The sequence below is a fragment of the Bombus affinis genome, chromosome 14 (genome assembly GCF_024516045.1).
Source record: "Bombus affinis isolate iyBomAffi1 chromosome 14, iyBomAffi1.2, whole genome shotgun sequence".
NCBI classification, from domain to species: Eukaryota; Metazoa; Arthropoda; class Insecta; order Hymenoptera; family Apidae; genus Bombus; species Bombus affinis.
In genome coordinates, this window is record NC_066357.1 from 2,735,724 (window position 1) to 2,756,212 (window position 20,489).

A 20,489-nucleotide genomic window follows, 5' to 3' on the forward strand; every position below is an offset into this window, starting at 1 on the left:
CCGAACATTTTTTCCGAAAGATCCATGTGCGGTCAGAAACATTCCCTCAGATAGGACCGGCGGCCTTCAAGGAATGTCTTTTTTTATGCTGCTCCAGCTGGCAGAGGATCGCTTCTTCGAGATTCCTTCCGGTTCCGATAAGTCGAAAGACTGATGAAGCTTCGAAAACCAAGAACAGATCTACCACTGTGTGATGGGAAGCTTCGTAGATTCTACTAGTATCTTTTGCTCCATCTAAGATTGACAGAACCATTAGTACGTCGAAAGAATCTTCTTTCGCAAAATTGTTGATGGTTTTGTTAAAACGATTCGTGAATTTTTAACTCTGCATCGATAATTATAATAATTCTCGGAGGACTTTGTTCTTTTCATATTTACAGAACAAAGAAAAATTTTGTAATAATTCTTCTTGCAGAAAACTCCTCAATAATTGTTGGTAATATAATAACATAATCAATATTCATTGGCTTGTTTCGTTGAAAGCTCGATAAGCTATTGGTCTTAAGAAAATTGGAAAACAGTTAACGAAAAGATCGTCGTCCTAACTTACATGTAGTATAAGAGTCGATTCTTATTAATTGTTGTAAAGAACGAATATTCATTGACTCATAGGATTAATGATACCTCGTTGAAGGATAAAGTCGTTTGGCTCGCGTTTGGTCTGATGTTTTAAAGGCTAAAGGGGAGCACGCCACGCGTTAAATGGACGACGGAAGAAGATGGAGGATGATGGATAGAAGTAGAAGCCTCGATGCTAAGGTGTTTCGTCCCGGTGATAAATAGCGGTGCAATAAAAGTGGGCCGAGTAATTCGGATGCCACGTTATCCGATCATTGCGTTAAGGGAATAATAACCTGACTGGGGTTGCACGATGGAAAATGGAAGTAGTGGCTTTGCAGCTTCGCAGAATTCGTTTTCGATATAGCTCGGTTCACGAAGAGAAGGACAGGAAAATAACAAATAGAGAGACTGGAAAATTCTCTTCGATCGTTAAACGATTACTAACGATACTGTGGAGATCTTATTTCTCCTAGAGGATTTTAAAACAGGTTTTAGATAATAATATACTAATTTGATCCGTTATTAGAGAATTCCAATAAACAGACAAGATAAGACAAAACAATTCTGTTATATAAAATCACTGAACAGCACGAAATAAGCTTCTATTCTCGATTCCATACGACGACTATCCACAAACACGCTTCCTACGATATACATTAACCGAGAAATTTATTGCGCGTATATCTTACCATTATCTCCAATTTTCAGATAACCAAAGCATCGTGAATATAATGCCGATCAATCGAATACCACGCAAAACGACGTTCTCTGCACGGTACTGGTAAAAATGCTCGTTACAACGATGATGGAACGACAGTCTCAACATAGAGGAAAGGAAGTCGATGGAAGAAGAATCGGTGTGGGGCTGGTGGACAGGATGAAGGGAGGAGCTACAAAAGGCTGGATATCATAAACGACAATGAAACTCCCGAAGGAAGCTGGAACAAAGCGAGATGGTGGCGGTGTATACGTGTGCAGCTTTGAAAGGATAGTGACGACGTACAGCGTGGACGTTGGATCGAGGAAGGGAAGAAGGAAAGAAAGAAAAGGGCAGAACGACACGCCGGGGATCGCTCGAGTCTCTCTGATCGGTCAATAACGATTTCCCGGGAATATAAATGTCTCCGCGAGCACTCGTCCGGGCTGTTCGATTCGGCCCGTGTCCGGCATTGCCTTTTAATCTTGTAGCTTTGCCTCTTTTAATCTCGTTCCATCGACCGGCTGCACCCTTCCATGCCGCTCTTTCCTGTCCACTCGTTCATTCGATGCAATTTCTCTTTTCGTACGTACGGTCGAAATCATCGTTCATTCGACTGTACGAAAAAACCTGCTGGTTGCATGAGAATCGTTAATCTTGACGGATGAACCGAAGATGGAACATCGTTTCGTGTAACGATTGGAAAATAGTAATTATTCGATGTATAACTGCTTCTTGATTCTGCTTATCAAATTAATTTCATTGGTTGTTTTCAAATTGAAAACGAGTTTCAGGCATAGAAAATTCAAGAACCGTTTACACATAAGCTAAGTCTAAGAATCCTCAATTCCTGTACTACTGTACCATATTCGATAGGATCGCGACAAAATTCCAATTGCCTCTCACATTCTCGCCATCGATATTCTACCAAACTTCTACAGCTCTAAATGCACACCAAACTACTGAAACAAAAATATAAATAATACATTTACCAACATTTTCTTCGGTCTCCTCTTATTAACGGAGAACCGATTTGTCAGTCAGATGAGATCTTCAACAGAAGAGAGTTCGATTCTGATCCGAAAACTTCAATACCCGGAACGATTCTTTGCTTTAGCCGAAAAAGAAACTGTTCTCGGTGAGTGAAATCGTACCTTAAAGTACACGTATTCATACGTAACTTCGAATCTTCTTCAATTTTTCCGATGATATACCTCTAAACGCTTCGAAACGATACTATGCGCAAAGCTTCTTCCTCGAGCTATCTTTTACAGGCTTCGAAACGATGTATCAGTAAAGAGAAAGATTGCAGGGAAGATTTGGAAGAGTAAGTTCGTCTCGGGGCAGACTGAATTTCCTCGAGGGAGAAATTGTTGCAGGCAGCTGCCTCGACGGTGCTTTCATCAGCGACAGATTTTTCTCGTCGAACGCTAAACTTGCGGGGCGAGGTGTGACGCGCGTGCGAGGGTCTGTAAAGCTCGCTTTTGTCACTTTCCCTGGCTCGTGCATCGAAAATCCACGCCCTTTGACTGCTCTGAAAAGTTGCTGCCGACAGCGATCAGGTTTGACGGGCAATCGACACCGATAATCAAAGGTTCGTTCTTTTTTCCTTTGCCACTGAACAATTTTTACGTAGAACGCAAAAATTCAATTACACCACGTGGACCACTCAAGCTTGCAACATTTTTCTTTTTTCTTCCGCTATTTTTTTTTCTCTGCGCATTTAGAAGTAACTTAAACAACCAAGAACCATTCTACCATTTACAACGCAGCGCTATTGTTAGAAAAATGAAGTTTCTGTGCGCGGCTCTTGCTTGATAACCGCTATTTATTCTCTATTATAAGCAAAAAAATAGAAAATGGACGGAAGGGGTAAAAATACAGAATTTTGAATTTTACAGTAATCCGCGATGATCGAAACACGGATAAAAGTTCGATATCGCAAATATAGAAAAAAGAAACATTCGTATCAGGACTTAAAACGCAACGTCCATTGTTCCCCTATATTTCCGGTTATTTAAGCTTATCATTGGCCCGACGATTCCGTGGGATCATGGGAGATGGATCAGGATATTTAGAGTGGCGCATCAATCTCGCATCGAGCTCCCAAATGGCCGTTCGGTTGCTCGCAAATCCACGTCGTTTCACCGGCCGGTGCATTAAACAGGATTTATATTTCCTCGAATAGGAGCCGATGGGATCGATCGGTATTGTCGACTGAAAGTAGCGCCATTTTGCATCTTATTTAGGGGAACCATGCACATGTGAGCAATTCGCGATTCAGTAAAAAGAACCACCTCTATAGATTTTCAAGTTGGTTCCAAATTTTCAGTACAGTTACGACACCCGCGTCTCGTTACAGCGCGAATAAAAGTTCAAAATGTTTTGTATAATACATACAATACGAGCATAAAGATTTTTCATGATAAGTATTCAAATATTTTCGTGAACCAATGTATCCACCACATTATAAAAAATTCTACTGCACTCTGTTTAAGGCAGTGAGTTTACGATATTTCCATTTTTGTGTGTCTTCGTCCCATTAAGTTTCGATTTTATGAATTCTTCGTTGGTTATTACGGTTTGCACCGCACCTCGCATGTAGATCTACGATATTCTGGTTGAGTTTACTGGTGCCGGTGCAAGGGATCGGCATCCGTATACCGGAAACGATAATCTCAGAGGGTGAAACCAAGTCTTGTAAATCCGTGGAATAACACGATGTCTGGTTGTGTCGTTGCGTTGAGGAGGGTCACAGGATTTTCTACGGATAAAGGATATACACTGGGTTAGGTTACGCCTCCGAAAGCATTAAAGCGATTAAAAGATAGGACTCTGAATGGGAATTTAAAAATCAAACGGTTCGGTTGAACGATATTCATTAAAAATTCATTCTATTCAGCTCTCAAAACACAAATAACTTACTTCCATTCATCGTAAAGATGTTATTTATTACGAGAAGATAATGCAGACATTGCTAAATTTTCAGACAAATTTTTAGAAACGATATTCGTAACATTACTTCTCTCCCGTTTTTCACTCGATGTAACCTTTAAAATCTCTATAATCTCTAAATTCTGTTCGACAAAATAGCGAAATTTCAATCGTGAATTCAGCCACGAAAGAATTCGCGGAAAACGAGCGGAGAATCCGAGACACGCGGTGAAGCAGCGACAGAAAGTCGACTCTCGATTAGGAGGACAGGCGACGATCGAGTGAGATCCCGTCCGTCAGAGTGGTTCTCAGTGGAGAATCGAGCGACTTGGCGTGGCTCTTGACAATATCTACGGCAAGAAGGAAACCGACGAAAGGGTTCGGTGGATCGTGGTAACAGTCGGTCGGGTCGCATAAATCAGCTGCACGAGACCCTCGAGCGGCAGAGGTGTCGGGGCCGGCAGGCCGAGCCGTCAATAAAATGCAAAGTCGGAAAGATAAAGTTAAAGATAAGCCGCCCTCGGATCCACACAGAGAGTACTTGGACGCTGAGTCCACCGACGAGGAGGAGAGACAACGTAAGATTTACGAGAAAAATATTAAAGGCTTCTTCTAGCGACTCTCCTCTGCCATCCAGTTTCTTCTATTTTCTACATTTCTACCTTCCGCTATGTAGCTCTATTCCCTTTACCAATTCCTCTAGTTTCCCTATATTTTTCTTCCGATTTTCCTCCCCAATTTTCTTATTCTTTCCGGAGTCTCCTTTATCTCTTTGGTTCTTCCAACCTGTTATTCCGCGATGAATTATCTTGAGATGTTGGTATTCGCTAACCCTCTATACAGTTTGTCGCTTGTGATTTATGATATATTAGTTGGGTATTTGAAAATTGGTATTAATATATTCTTTTGACGAAATTCGATGGAATTTTGATGGAAGATATTTAAATATCGCGTAGAATTTGTATCAAATTGTATGGAAAATTTGTAGTATTTTCAAGATCGAAAGATGATTATTTCATGTACATGAATTTCTGTGAAATAATGAAATGCTGAATTTACGTACAACTGCCCCTGGATGGATATGCCGTTGTAACACTCCAGTCGGCATACTTGTAATTCTCAACGAGAATTAATTGTGACGTATTCAGTAATAAAAAAAGAAAATTAATGAGAAGAATCAAGATCGGTCAGTAGAGAAAATGTTTTTCAATCAGAAAACGTTAGATCTCGTGTACCAGTAAAGAGCACGCTATAAATGTTAAATCTCAACTGAAATATATAACTACATCCGTTCCATTTATCAGATACATCGTTTGTTTTAGTCTTTTTAAAACTGAAATTCCAGTTTTAAATAAGTTAATCGTAACACGAATGTTGCGCGACATTATAAAGTAAGAGGATGAAATTAGAGAGAACAGTTTAGCAAAGATTCTTCGTAAATTCTTTTTCGCTGCGTTGGAATTTTTATTACGATGTAAGTGAAACTACGATGAAAGTACAGCAATATTGAGCCGCGAAGATGAAGAGTGGTAATTGGCGGAAAGGAACTCCACCAGGTCTAATATTATGTACAGCTCGCTCCTCGATGTTCAATTTACCGTTATTAAATGCCCGATACTCAAAACAAGTAAATTAGAAAGTTTTGTTTTTCTTAAATATTACTCTTCTTCGATCATTCCTTCATCCTATGTTGCAACACCTTCTGCTTTGATCGCTGTAACTACTTTATGTACTATATTTTCAGTCACAAAAGAATCATTATAATTAACAAACTTTCAAGCTATTTCAAATATTTTCCTATATTTTATAATTCGCCCCTTTAAACCCCCCTCCTTAAAATCATTTAATTCCGCTAAACTTTCTTATACAGTGTGACACGAAAGAAAGTTAGAATCACTCTTATCGATCATGTACAATAAAACGTCATATCGATCGCATGTGCAAAGATCTTAAACGACTGACGTTATTGGTTTTATATATACAGCGAAAATAATATATATTTTTAGAAAACGCGTAATTATGTGAAGATGAAATTTTAGATATGGTGTTTTTCGTTTATGGTTCCCTTCGTTCACGAATTTAGTAAGATTTTATTGAGACAGAAGCTTTTAATGGAAGGTCTAAGATTTTTGCTCGACCTTGTAGCTCCAACTAACAGAAACTGGAGAGAAAATCGTTCGAACGAGTCTGAACAATGGGGTAGCATCGATACGAGGGGTTGAATTATGATGCTGAAGGTGGCCGCTCTGGTGGACGATTAATCGGCGTATCCGAGTTCCTAATTTGTCTCCGGGTTTATGGTAATTCGAGACCCGTTTCTCGAACCGATTCGAAGGAGAAACGTGGCTAATTCGTCGCTAGTTTAGAAAGTAGGTAAACTGGATAAACCAATACCTGTCTGTTGAATAACGAGCATTCGAATTGTGAGCATGGGGCTTTATTCGAAATATCCAGCGGGTGTCTGCAAGGAGATTTAGCAAGCATAGGGTAGCGAGAAACGGAGGAAGGGAGAAGGTTGAAACTACCCTGCGAACAATTAATGTCACGGACTGGCTGTGGATGATCGAGGACGGCAATTCGGCGCCGAGGACTCGTCGCAAAATCGCCAATGGGATTTAATTTCATATTAACCCCTTCGCAGTCGCTCTTCGTAATTGAGGGGATGAAATCGTGAATTAGGTAGGTGCTAGAATCTTTTTTAGTGCGTTTGAAAAATTTCGTTAATCTATGCTTGTTAACTTTTTTATTTGCATACATCTTAGTCCTGTCTTGTGATAATTCTAAAATGTAGAAGATTATTCTATTACCTGTAGCGTTATTAGTAGTATTCAATATAGAAATTTACTTGTTTTTCCAATTGAAACGTAATTACACAGTAGGTAATTATTAAATACGTATACCTATTTGTTTCTACTACACCACATTAATTACGATCATCTAGGCATAGTGTATTTCTTGTCGTATATTCCAAATCAGCAACTTTGTCAATTAACTCGACGAGAAATAAAACTGCAAAGTTATAAAACTCTCATTTACAAGGAACTGACACATTCTTATCTTACGTCTTCGTTCTTAAATGTCAATTTCGATTTTATCACGAAAAGATCCGATTTTATCCGAAGGGCGAAAGACTGAAATCGATGCTTATTATCTCGGACCCATTAACATCATTTTAAGGAGAATCATCTATGGCTAATCTCTAATCAATCTAGAAATAAACCAGAAACAAATCTACAAAATCACAAATATCAATTGCAAAAGAATAAACACATTGTTCCTGTCGTATGTCTTCATTCCTCAACTTTTATCCTTCCTATCGCGAAAAAAAATTGGATTCTATTCGAGGAAGGAAAATTTGAAATCGTAGCTTGTTACACAACCTCAATGGCTAACAGAGGATGGCGAAATTATTTCGCACACCGCGCAAAGTGCCCGTAATTACGTCGACAATGGTCGCTATGTCTGTGGCGCTCGCACGCGTGTTAATATACCAGCATGGCCAAGCAAAAATGTTTGCCACGATATTCACCGAGGTTCGATCGTGTCCCACCCCGGTAGCACCATGGTAAAAAAAAAGGAATTACTTTCGCGTTGAACGCGTAACGAAATTGTAACGGTTAATCCGCTGGACGAGAATTTTATTGCGAATCGTTATTGCCGTGTCCCTGCGAGCCCAACCCCCGACCAACCCCACTCATCCACCGATCGATACAATGTTAATGAATTTTAATAAACAGAACGACTGACTTTTCACGATCACCACTGGGAAATTCGCGTAATCGTGCTGCTAATCGAGTGATTCACCTCCGAATAAATCCTCGAAAAACCACGCCCTCCTTTTACAAAAAATAATTAACATTTTCGTCGCGTTTTTACGATCAGTAGTCGTGAATTTTAATGAAGAGGACATTTTTTATCATGGCTGATAAATAATTTCACAGCTAAATTAATTGCCGAGTGAATAACTATGCGAAAATTAGCCGCTCTTAAAAAAAAAAATAAATATATGGCGGAAATTAATTTTTTGAATAAAGATTGGCTTCCTGTAATCGTCACTGAGAAATTCTCATAATTTCGCAGTTAATCCAGTGTTTATCCAGATAAGCACTTGAAAGTCAACTCCTATTTCAGATAAATTAATAAAAATCAAATATCTTTGCAATCGCAACAATTTTTTGCCAACATTGCTATAAAATTCCTATAATCGCGTTTCTAATGAAATGACTGGCCAAATAAACCTCCGAAATACCAACCTCTCATTTGAAAAAAAAATGCAATAGAATTCACATATTTTTCATAGCATCGCGATAACGTTCCTTTCCCTTGCAATCGCAACGTTGGTATGAAAAATTCAATGGTAATTCGCCGATTCGGCGATGATCCTCCGTACTGACGGCAGGCCGAGCATTTCCATGCGTGTCGCGAGAATGTCACTCTCTTTTTCCGGTGAAAAAAGCGGCTGGAACGTGTGCCTTGCTGTTCTTCCTGCTGGCAATACATTTTCCATTATCGGCCGATGCTTCGCGCGTATCGTGCATTCCGCGTAACGCTGCGCGGATTATCGATGTTCCGTGCGAGATCCGGGAATTCACTCGCGATGCTTTTTAGGAAAAAAAAAATGTTCAAAATGATAGCGATTAAAATTCGAATTGTCGCAGTTGGACCAAGCTGTAGGAGAAATTTTTAGAAAGAGGAAAAATTTCGAACTGCTGGTACATACGAATGGTATTAGAATCTTTTTGGTTAGATTTGCCTTCGGCTGAGAATGAAATATGCAAAATGTCTTGAATTTTTTAGAAGTTTCCAGAAGATAAAATTCGCCTGGAACATGGCGTTAATATAAAATGAGTACTTGACTCTAGCAAAAAAGATAATCCATTTGCAGTAGCAAGAAGAACGGGGAAGTATCTTAATTATAATTATGGAACTCACCCCTAAGTAAAATAGTAGCAAAAAGATACTTAAATCTAAGGGAAGACAATCACAATAAATTAGAAGAAATGAAACGGTAAACAGGTTTGGCGAAACAATCCTGTTAAGACGTAGAGCATCGTAAAAGTCGGCAAGTTGAAACACTCGCTTGTGTTTTATGACACACGGACTGTCGAGCAGCCGAAGGCAACAAATTTTCACTTCCAAACCTGAAAAAAAACCCATATTCCAGCTTTCTCCGTCGTTACATCCCAAACACTATCCGTTCTCGCCATTTCCTAGCACTTTCGTCGTAAAACAACCTGTGCAAATATTTTACAAATATTTGATGTAGAAACCTTGTAAACAATACATCAGATGCAACAGAAGCATCGCGTAAACAAGATAAAATAAATTTCAGAGATCTTTGTTCGTTTTAATATCTTTCTGAAGTATCTTTTACTGCACAGGTCTAGAATTCATAGATGCGTAATCCGAAGTTCTATAATCTAAAAATTTAGAACCCGAAGTTCTATAACCCAAAGCTGTATGATCCAAATTATTGTCATGAATTCATGATACAAAGATATATAATTCAAAATCCAAAGATGAACCAAAAATCCGATGCCTAATAGCCACGGTCGAAGCACAACGTTTCCGCGCGATAGGCTCCTCTTCAAATTCCTGCAGATATTTCCGCCCTATCATCCCTTGTGCAAAATAGCCAACAACAAGTCCTTGGATGGCGTTGGAAGAGTCAACAAGCACTAACCTTCACAACCAAGAGTCTCGTCAGAAAGTGACGTGCTCCTTTCGCGAATACATCTTTCGCGACTGCTGAACAAATTCGTGAAATCCTCCTCGCATCACTCGCATAGATCCAACGAGGGAAGAAAAGAGAAACGACGAAGAACGAAGAGTAAAAGGGAAAAAAGCATACCATGAGGAACGTGACAGGGTTAGGGTGTAAAATTTGTGAAAAATCATTGGCATGGAAAGCTGCGTGACAGTAATAAGTCCCTCGGGTTGAGAGAATGTTTCAAAAGGAAAATGAGAGAGAGAGAGAGAGAGAGAAGGGAAGGAGGGAGAGAACATCGGTACTATCTACATAATACTCGCTATCATAGTCTAATAAATTATGGCAACGTGTCCTCCCGCGGCGCCTCGATCACCCAACGTGTTTCCTCTTCCGCCGATTCACTAGCTGGCCGCGATTTATCGTTCCTGTTAGATTGCCAGCAACGAAGTCGTATCCTGAGGGTGGCACAGAGGGTGTGGTGGGCTTGGTGCTCTTCTGGTTGTATGCGCCTTCGAGAAAGCGGGGCGGAGAAGAAGAGAACTAACGAAAAACGATATCGGAACGGACAGGAGAGATTCTTAGAAACGAATGTGTCCGATTTAACTCTCCCGTCGGATTTAAGGAGACCCATCGCGATCGCTACTTTCGATCGCCGTCTAACGAACGATCTTTACGATCGGAGAAAATTTGGTCCCGGTGCAGAGTCGTTCTTTAACTCTTTGAGAAGAAAGACTCGGGAAAATTGTTAGATACATGCAGTATGGTAAATTTGATATTTTATATAGTATCATAGATAACGCAGTTGTCTATACACACCATGGTCCTAAATTCATTTTACGATTGGATTTCGCGCGAACTTGATCAATTTTCAAATTCGATGATCTTGGGCTTCTGAAAAGAAACAAGTTAGGGAAAAAATTATATATTTGGTGGAGTGGATATTGACTGACACGTTGATATATTCTGTTGCAGGACACGAAGTCGATGAAATTCAAGAGGAACTTAGACCGATCTACGATGAACAGGAACTGTCGAACCTGGTTAGTAGTTTAACTCGGATGTTAGAACATAAAGGAACATAAAGGATAATGATCGTGGAGAAATTTCTTAATGCACAATACTGGATAGATTATGGATAGATTCAGCCTTATCCTAAATACCAAGAATTACAACCTTCGCAAAAAAGAAAATGATAATATCAATTATTAAAACTCATATCATAAGAAAAAAGAAAATCAACCCTTTGATATTAACATTAATCATTATTAAAAGATTCAGCCAATAAATGAAAAAAATCTTCCTCTTCTTCCAGGTCAACTGTGTGAAAGACATGACAACCCTGGGCGGACTAAAGAAGGAAGACTGGTCCTACTACTTGGAATTGACAATTCGAGAGTTCTTTCTAAATCCGAACTTCACCACCCTGACCATCTATTATTTATACAACAGGCTCGCTGCTTCTCTGTCGTTCCCTATTGTACCGGTATACGAGCTCACTTACTTCATCAGGGAACCACAAGAGATCTTGCGAGCGGACACATTTCGGAATCGCGTGTTGTTCGGCTCGATAAACGATAAAGTAGAGCAGCACGTGCTGTCGGTTGTTCAAAACGTGCTGTCGCCGATCTTCCTCAAGATCGAAACCTGGCCAGACAGTATCCATCCAGAGAGGATTCTCGCCCGCTTTGTTCAGTGGCTTAACTCGTGTTTAATTAGTCAAGGAAAGTTTTCCGGGGAGCACGGTATCGTAACGATACTTCAACGAGCTGAACTACGAAACTTTCTTGTCTCCTCCAGGACTTTCTTCTCTTTTTGCTCTTCTTCCCTCTCTTTCTCTCCCTTTCTGGTAAACAATCTGTGGGTGTAAAACCGCCAGCTATAAGTTTAATTGGGTAGCAGTGGGCGCTCTAGAATCTTCGTGGGCGAATGTCCCGCGTCAATGGCGTTTTCCGAAATTCAAATTTACAAAATTCAGCTTCCTACTTGAGAGAAACTTGTCGGAAGCTTTTGTATAGTTTAGGTACGGAGTTCTCATAATCTTGCCACTTTGGGGTAACAATTTCGATAGCGATACTTTTAATTCTGATGCCTAAAATTTTTCACGTTCCTGAGCCCTTGAAAGTAGGAATATTCTAAGTTAATGATAGAGCCAACGCGGTACTTCAAGTGATCAGGCTTCATGGAAATTTCATAAATTTACAACGACCTAGTTTCATAACTTTCTCTGATACTTTATTCGTGTCTTCGATTCCAATTTAGACTTCACTTATTTACAGCTCTACTACTAACAGGCACTGAACGACAATCCACTAATAGTTTGTCTACATCGAAACTAACAAATAGCTTTCAGTAACGAAAGAGGGTTTGGAACAAAGGACGATCGGCCAACATTTGCACAGTCTCCTCGGCTTAAGCTCGCAACAACCCCGACTTGACGACGTTACCAAGCGAATTTGTAACTTCGGCCGCGCAATCCCTGTTACCGCAGCGCACCACGCGAACTTTCGGCCCAGTGTCGACCAACAGAGTGAGAGAAGAGAAGAAGGACTAAAAGGAGAGGGTGAAACAGGAAGGGTGGAACGAAGTTATTATTACCATAATTTTCGACTAAATGCACTGCGCAACTCGCCGCTGGTAAATTCGGCGTCGATGTTTGTACATGTACGGAAGGCCATGAACGACGGATTATTAGGTCCACCTAGAGTCAGAAACGATTGTATTGTGTTTGGCTGGAAGTCGTCTCATTATTTCTAATGGATCCGCGATTCTAACTGAATCGAAGGAGCCGTTCTCCTGTAATAGCGAGGACATGATTTTAAACGAAAATCCTAGAGATGAACAGGACCTGACACTTTTACTGGTTTCCATCTCTGTGAATTAATCTGTTCTGGATCTCTTATAGTTTCTCGAATCATAATTCTTAATCTCTGTTTTCGGAATCATAAAAATTAAATTTCAGTGGGAAATTGTTTGAACGAAATAGAATAGAATAGCTAAGCCCTTTTTTTATTATATCGCGATAAGTTATAACGAAAGTATTGGAGGAGCAGGAAAAATAAAAATAAGGGAAAATATCGATGGAGAAACTTATTCGTCTTCCTTAACCTGAGATACATGCGTGAAGGCGGACTTTTACATGAACATGGACACCTTCTTCTGCAACTTAACAGACCTTACGTACAAAATGCTGGGCTTAACGGTGATATATGTACCTCGTGAGGGTAGCAACCTGACCGAAGAGGACTGCACCGATAAGGAGTTGGTCAAGAGGATGGAGAGTGTGGTAGCCTACTGGACCACCCAAATAAGGATAGCCCTCTCAGACCAAGAGCAAGCGACACCCAACGAATTGTTGTGTCTAAAAGACGAGTACGACTTTTGGATTTATCGATGTTAGTAATTTCATTTCGTAAATATTTCAGGAGTATGTATTTGCTTGTAGAGCATATTAGATCTGGGATTTCTGGACAGCTCACTTTAATAAATCTCTGTACGCTGATTACAAAATATTAAATTAATATTTTATAATCTGAATGTTCGAATTTGAATATTTCAATGTATATTCTAATAAAATGTGTATAACTCCAGCTCCCAGAATCTAAGCTTCCATTCCTTCTTCTAAACATATTTGTACTATAAAAAATTATTTCTTTAACAGATGACAATCTCTGCGGTCTAAACCACCAGCTTCAGAACCCAACGGTGAAAATAATAGCAGAATTCCTATTAATAAGTCATTCGACTTATGCTCGTCAGTTCTTATCATTAGTAGATGAGATCGAAGACGGCGTACAGGAAGCCAAATCTAACATCGAGTATCTTCGAATCTTGATAGATCCCTCTGCAGAATTAGAGAAATGCACTACACCATCAAGCATCGAGGAACATCTGATGTTAATCATACATCTGTTCAGAATAATCTGGTTGAATTCGCCGTTCTATAGCAGTCATGAGAGAATAGAGAATCTCTTCAAGGCTCTTAGTAATCAAATTATTATCCTGTGTCGAGATTACATCGACTTTAATGAAGTATTTTCTGAGAAGCCCAGAAGATCCATGCAAAAGTTCAGACAGTGTATAGACGCCTGTGAAAATTATAAAGCACTGTATGACAAGGTTAATATTCATTTTTCTTCGTAGTGAGGCATTGAGAGCAAAAGTGAACTAACTCTAATATTCAATAAGTTGTATAATTCATTATAAGTAACACTTACTACATTTATATTTATGAAACATTTCCTATTATACTTTCATATTCCTTATTTCATTTCCGACATCTTATATTCTCAGCCCCATATCTCGTGAACTCATGATAATGTGTAAATTTCTATATTTCACGTTTCCTATTCCTTACTCCATTTCTCAAATTCTGTGCTTCATATCAAATACACACAATCTAATACATACATCTAATGTTTCCTATCCTACATCACTACTCCATTCTTTACATTCCCTACCGGTCATTGTATTTACTCCTCATTTCATTTTCCCTATCCTAGTTCAATGATTTCACCCTTCTAATTTAAACGCAAGACAAAAGTAAGAAAATTTTCACGAAGAGTATGTTTCCTACAAAAGATAAAATGTATCGCACGAACAGCGCGTAAGAAACCGTCACTTTCCACAAACGAAATTCGCTATCACATAAAATGAAGTTCATTTCCTATAAATTTCCCACAAAACCCACAAATGATGGACACTTTCCACAAAATAAAGTTCATTGTCCCATAAAATGAAATTCCTTTTCCACGAACGGAACTCACTAACTCACGAGATGAAATTCTTTTCCCACAAAATGGATTTTTTTCCAACGAATTTCCCACAAACCGCGTCAAGGGCCGGCACTTTCCATATTTGAAATTCGTAATCGCTGACATAGATTTAGGAAATTTGTTAGTTTGATTTGAAATATAGAGTGCAGGATTTGGAATACAGAGAAGAATACACCGGGTATGGGCATATAAAGTGGAAAAAGGGCATGTGGAAAACGTATGATAAAGTAAAGGATATGGAAATATAAAATATGAGACGTCGGATAGAGATATGTGCTGTGGGAATAAGGATGGAAGATATGTTTCAGGGATACTGGATATGGGACACAGAAGAGGAAATAGGACATATGAAACGTTAAATGTAGGAAGAATAGATGTATATGCTACAAAAGCAAAGATAAAAGATATTTCCTAGTGATACGGGATGTGGGATATAGAGTACCAGAAAAAAATATGAAATATGGGATATGGAATGGAGAAATGAAGTGTGAGAAGTAAGGTGAAAGATACGGATATATGTTAGGAATACTAATAGTTGTAGAATATAGGATATGAGATAAGCTATATGAAATATGGAATGTGGGATGGAAATGTGAATTGTGGAATAGCTTTGGGATTGTAGGTATTAGATGTTGAATGTAAAATACAGAGTATGTCAATAGTATGGAAAGTGAGGTAGAAATCGTGGAACCTAATATGTAACTTTAGAGATGTTATGTATAGAAAATAGTTGCGTGATACATAACATAGGATGTGGGATATGAGATATAAGACATAGAAGATGGAATAGGATACAGGATTTGGAATATGTGATCTTGATAGAATCATGATCTAAATATAATTACAATTTGATTTTATCCGTAATATTATAATTAAAATAGATCATGTTAAAAATAAATCAAGTGTCTGAAAAAGTATCTTAACGATAATATATAAATGTACTTCATAAAAATGTAGTAGAATCCACTTTTGCTTTAAATGCCTGATATTTCGTTAATCGTTTCGATATTTGCTTTTACTTTTTGAATACATATAATGCTTTCGAAAGACTGTTTGAATGTTCACCGTGTTATCGCGTACAAATTCAGTCGACGGTCGGTGCATTAAAGGACTATTAAACGACGTGTGCGGAGTTACTTTGGATACTTAGGAAAGAGCCGTTAGGCAAAGTGAGGAGTTCCCGCGTTAAGCGGAAGTCACGGTAATTGTACCCACCCTTTGGCCGGTTCACAATGATCCCCGTGAACGCGGGAACACGCTCCCATCCCCGTTAAAATAATATTCGCCGAGGCGAGCGACTCGAGCCTGCAATTAATCTTATCTTCCTTTAATCGCGACGGATCGTGGTAAAACAACACGCGAGCATCCGTGCAACGTGCAAATGAACGTAAAAGTATTGCTAAGACCACTGAGCGACTGATAATTTTAATATGGTCACAAATTAAACGAAAAACTCGGTTGAAAAAATATGATAAGTAAACTGTACATGTTTATACATTTGTATTTAAAAATTTACAAACTGGACACAATATTCAAAAACATAAAAATTATTCAAAGCACCGGGACATTAGTTATAATGTTTCGAAATTTCTATTTGAGTACTGTTAGTTTATTTACATTCATAAAAATATGAATGAGCATAACATCGCAGTCTAATGATGAATATTTATCTAATCTATTTTCGTCGATATTTCGATATTTATACTACTTGGTGTACTTGATAACTGAGACAAATTTATAAAATTAAGAAAGAAAGCAAATCACATCTTAAACTATCATCAAACAACCTCATAACAGAAAAGGCTGCAAGAAGGGAAGCGTCTAAAGATAATTCGTCAATCTCAAAGTTATCATTTTATCCTGCGCAACGGGGGTGGCGTGTTGTTGCCGAAAGGAGGGTTGCCTCTGGAACCGGATCAAATTTTCGCGTTAAACGGAAGTCACAGTAACCTCGACTTAGGCGTTTCCCGTGTGACTAGATAAGCGTCGACAGAGATGAGAATTGCCGTGGGCTACGTATCGCATTGTGGTTATTCTCGCAAAACTGAGGGCGCAGAAATCGTAGTCAAAAAGTCTGAAATTCTCGATTTTTCCGTGAAAAATCTCAATAATCATACTATGAGTCATTGATAGAGAGTGAAACAACGTTCCTTAGGAGATCACAAAGAGTTTTGACGACGAATTGAGGCTGGCAAACGATGCTTTTTACTCTTTGTAAATGTTAAAGCATGGTAATGTTAAAAGCTATGCAAATTAGAAAAGATTTTGTACATCTAATTAGCAGATCTCTGGTGATAGCGCATTTATGAGAAATTTAAAAGCGTGCAAATATACAGAATGCGCAATATAGTGCGAAAACAATCTCAACCCAAATTATTAAAAAACAGGCGCCACAGCGAAAAAATAGTACGATAGCAACGGAGCAACGAAATAATATTGCAATTTCGATATTCCGATTGTTTATGAAGCTCTCGAAAAACGATCAAGTGCGTCCCTTTCGAAAATGAATCGCGATCCCGCGATTGATCGTCCAAATATAAACGGGAAAAATATAAAAATGGAAGAAAGCCAGCCTGATTGTTGACAAGATACGAAATGACGTAACAACATCATGCACTCGAACGCTTTGAAATTGAATCGTCTGGTGTGTCAATGGCGTTCCTAGAATGATGTTTGACAAGAGAAAATTCTCGTGCACCCTGTAACAATGCGATACGATTTTATATAGAAAAGTCTATAGCCCGCATGGTATTTCGAGGAATCATAAAAGCTTCTTCAATACTTTTTATCTAGAAGATATCTACTTTTAAAGTATCACTTTCACTAAAATGAACGAAATGAAATATATACCATGATATAGAGGTACTATATAGAATATATAGAATATTTATTTATATATAATAGAAACGAATAAAAGAATAATATAAATAGACATAATAGAGATAATAGTATAGAGATAAGAACATACCATGAACGGAATATACTTATTGTCAGAATTCAAACGACTAACAGTTTGATAGTGAAGTGACGAATTGACGAAGAATTATTTCTTTATACTCAAAGTTTCTGATATAAATAATACAACCTTTCAACTTTTATCCATAGGGAGATAAAAATAGAAAGAAATATTTATGCGTATGTAATGTACGTAATATGTAGAATAAAAATAGTATTAATAATTCATACGATAAAGCATTAACGCGAGATAAACTAGTTGATGGTGCTAAAAGGGGATAGTAGGAGCGAATTATGACACATCCCTGTTCATTCACCCCTGATAGACTGAAAGGAATGTATACACCATCCCGTGGAGATGGTAGCGAACTGTTTTCACTGGCAGAACAGCCGATAATGCAGAATAAAATGGGATAAGCGTATAGAGGGTGAAACAAAAGCTCATTTAACGGCTTAAAGTCACATTCTCCATCGCGGATCGATTTGAATGCGTCACTAGGCCGGATATTAAACGACTGACTCGATCGTGCGTAATATTTTCACGAGACAATTCTTTCGAATAACAGTCATCTCTGTGTGTTTGCCTTGCAGATAGCGCAAGCCCACAATAGCCTAACGGACATACCATGGGATTTAGACAGGGACAATATATTCCAGCATATTGATATTTTCATTAGCAGGTGCCACGACATGATTGAGATCTGTCAGGCGATGATCGATTTTGCCAGGTAATCAGTCTGCACCTCTTCACGCCCGTCGACCGACGATTTGATCAGGGATTAACCCATTGGCATACTAAGCACAGAATAGACGAAACAACGGAAATAATGAGACCGCTGTTCAGTGGAACGAAGGGAGAAGAGCGCGAAAGGGTGTGTCAAAAAATCGAAAGATTATTTCACGAGGCACTGCAGAAGATCGAGCAGGAGTCCAACAGAATCCTCGATGTTCATTACGGCATGTGGCACGATGACATGTTTACCTTTCGCAACGAAATGAAAGATCTAGAAGTCATCATCGAAAACCTAGTCACGTCAATCTTCGCACGCTTGAACAGCGTACAGGAAGCAGTGGAGGATTTTCAGAGTTTCTACACTTACATGAATCGCGAGAAACTGAAAGCTCTGTTCGATACTAAAACGATCGAGGTACGAAGCTAGTAAAATCTCAAATTTTCAAAATTAAATAAGATGTCTTATAAAAATTATATCGAAGCGAAAATTTAAGGAAAGTGAGATAAAAGAAAGATTTCGTTCCTCCATAGATATGGAAACTCTTCAGCGAAGATATCCAACGAACGAAGCAGGAGATACTGGACGAAAAGGAGGAGTATCCTTCGATGACTCCATATTATGCAGGCAGGGCATTGAATCTACGACTGAAAGGTGCTCGTTTGCAATCAACAAGAGAGGTGCTCGAGGAAGCCATGTGGATGCCCTTTTGCGGTCTTAGCGAGGATATCTACTATCAGCACGATCTGCTAAAGAAATCGATCGAGGATTTCGTTGCCGATATATACATGAAATGGATACACGAGGTTGGCGAGAATCCACGTGTCAAGCTTGATCGTTTCCTTATGCGACGCAGCGACTCGTCTGCTGGATTACTATGCTGCAACATCAACCCGGACATTTTGAATTTATGCCGCGAAACCGCCTATTGGATTACTCTCAAATTCACTATCCCTGTTCAGGTTCAAATCGTTTACGATAAATGGGAAACTCTGAACTTCGTTTACGAGAGCGTTCTTGCTGTAGTTATTGGCTACAATAAGGTGATTAAAGGTTAGTTGGTTGCAATATTAAACTATTAACAAGCTTTTAACAATACGCCAAAGATGCATTAATACCACACTGGGAATTTTACATGTAATTTCAGAATTTTCTACTAAATTTTTTTCAACCTCGATCGTCTACTATCTCCTCGATTATTCGAATATTTCGAACTCGATCAGAAATTACAGCGGTCATGGGAATTTCATATGTATATGAATTAATGCAGATTATAGAATAAAACGAACCTCGAGGTCTTCAAGTGACATTAAACGATATTGTAAATGAAATATCGCAATGTTTCTATGTTCCGCAACTTCTTAATTTTCTCCTTCCTTTCATCGATGCCGATTACGGAACTCGTAGCGCGTGATTAATTAAAACTCACTAAATTGCTTCTTCCAAACTCACTAACTGACGTTCTCCACGTCATGGCAAATTCTATTAAACGTATATACATTTTCTGATGCATCAAACCCTGTGAATACGTCGAGTTACGAAGCAATAATTAGTGGCGTGGCGCAAATTCCGGTTGGACCTTCATTTTCCAAAGACCGCGTCGTGTCCGCTATTTATCACGATGGGTTGACACTTCCATCGATTGATGAATATTTCTAAATCGATGAAAATACACTGGATTACGAAAGTATTTGAACATCTACTTTATTCTTATCTGGAATGTTATTCATCTACTTTTTTCTTTTTTTGATGTTTCTTCTTTATCATTTGTATAAATCTGAACAACTCGTAGACACGTGTTGGAACAAATTCTAGCAGATGTTTCGAAGTTTCAAACGTTGTGGTGTGCACGAACTTTCCGTTTGTATTTCGAGTTCTGGAGATTGCGAAATAGTTGGTCAAGTACATTTCCCTCAGAAATACCTGGCGCGTCTTTCGGCTCGCTCTTAACACGCCACTACATGTTATTATCGACTAGAGAATCCCGGTCATGATTATAAAATGTCAAGATGGTAGGTACAAAGTTTATGAACAAGAACACGCTAGATTATCCTAGTTAATTAAAACGATGCACCTCGCTCTCCTCGAAATTCCTCTGAAAATCTGTTTCCCGATAAATTAATTTCCTT

At 38.7% G+C, this 20,489-nt stretch overlaps 2 protein-coding genes across 4 annotated transcripts in view; both read left to right on the forward strand.

Annotated features, from left to right (window-relative positions):
- Positions 1-11,317, forward strand: part of LOC126924248 (peripherin-2-like) — a 350,059-nt gene extending 338,742 nt beyond the window's left edge. Inside the window, exons 8-9 of one of the 3 annotated variants that reach the window (XR_007713458.1) lie at positions 1,270-2,852; positions 10,875-10,943. Coding sequence is in view for 2 of the 3 variants with exons in the window: in XM_050738526.1 (XP_050594483.1) it covers positions 10,875-10,942; positions 11,215-11,227 (81 nt within the window). In the remaining variant the exon portion in view is untranslated. Of the gene's footprint in view, positions 1-1,269; positions 3,485-10,874; positions 10,944-11,214 lie in introns of those variants that run through there. The other 2 variants (XM_050738526.1, XM_050738533.1) reach the window with 2 other exon arrangements.
- A 448-nt stretch (positions 11,318-11,765) lies between these two features.
- Positions 11,766-20,489, forward strand: part of LOC126924253 (dynein axonemal heavy chain 2) — a 40,299-nt gene continuing 31,575 nt past the window's right edge. The window contains exons 1-5 of the mRNA XM_050738540.1: positions 11,766-13,294; positions 13,561-14,018; positions 18,221-18,357; positions 18,435-18,777; positions 18,894-19,413. Of these exons, the coding sequence (XP_050594497.1) occupies positions 13,039-13,294; positions 13,561-14,018; positions 18,221-18,357; positions 18,435-18,777; positions 18,894-19,413 (1,714 nt within the window). The 5' untranslated portion in view covers positions 11,766-13,038. The remainder of the gene's footprint in view (positions 13,295-13,560; positions 14,019-18,220; positions 18,358-18,434; positions 18,778-18,893; positions 19,414-20,489) is intronic.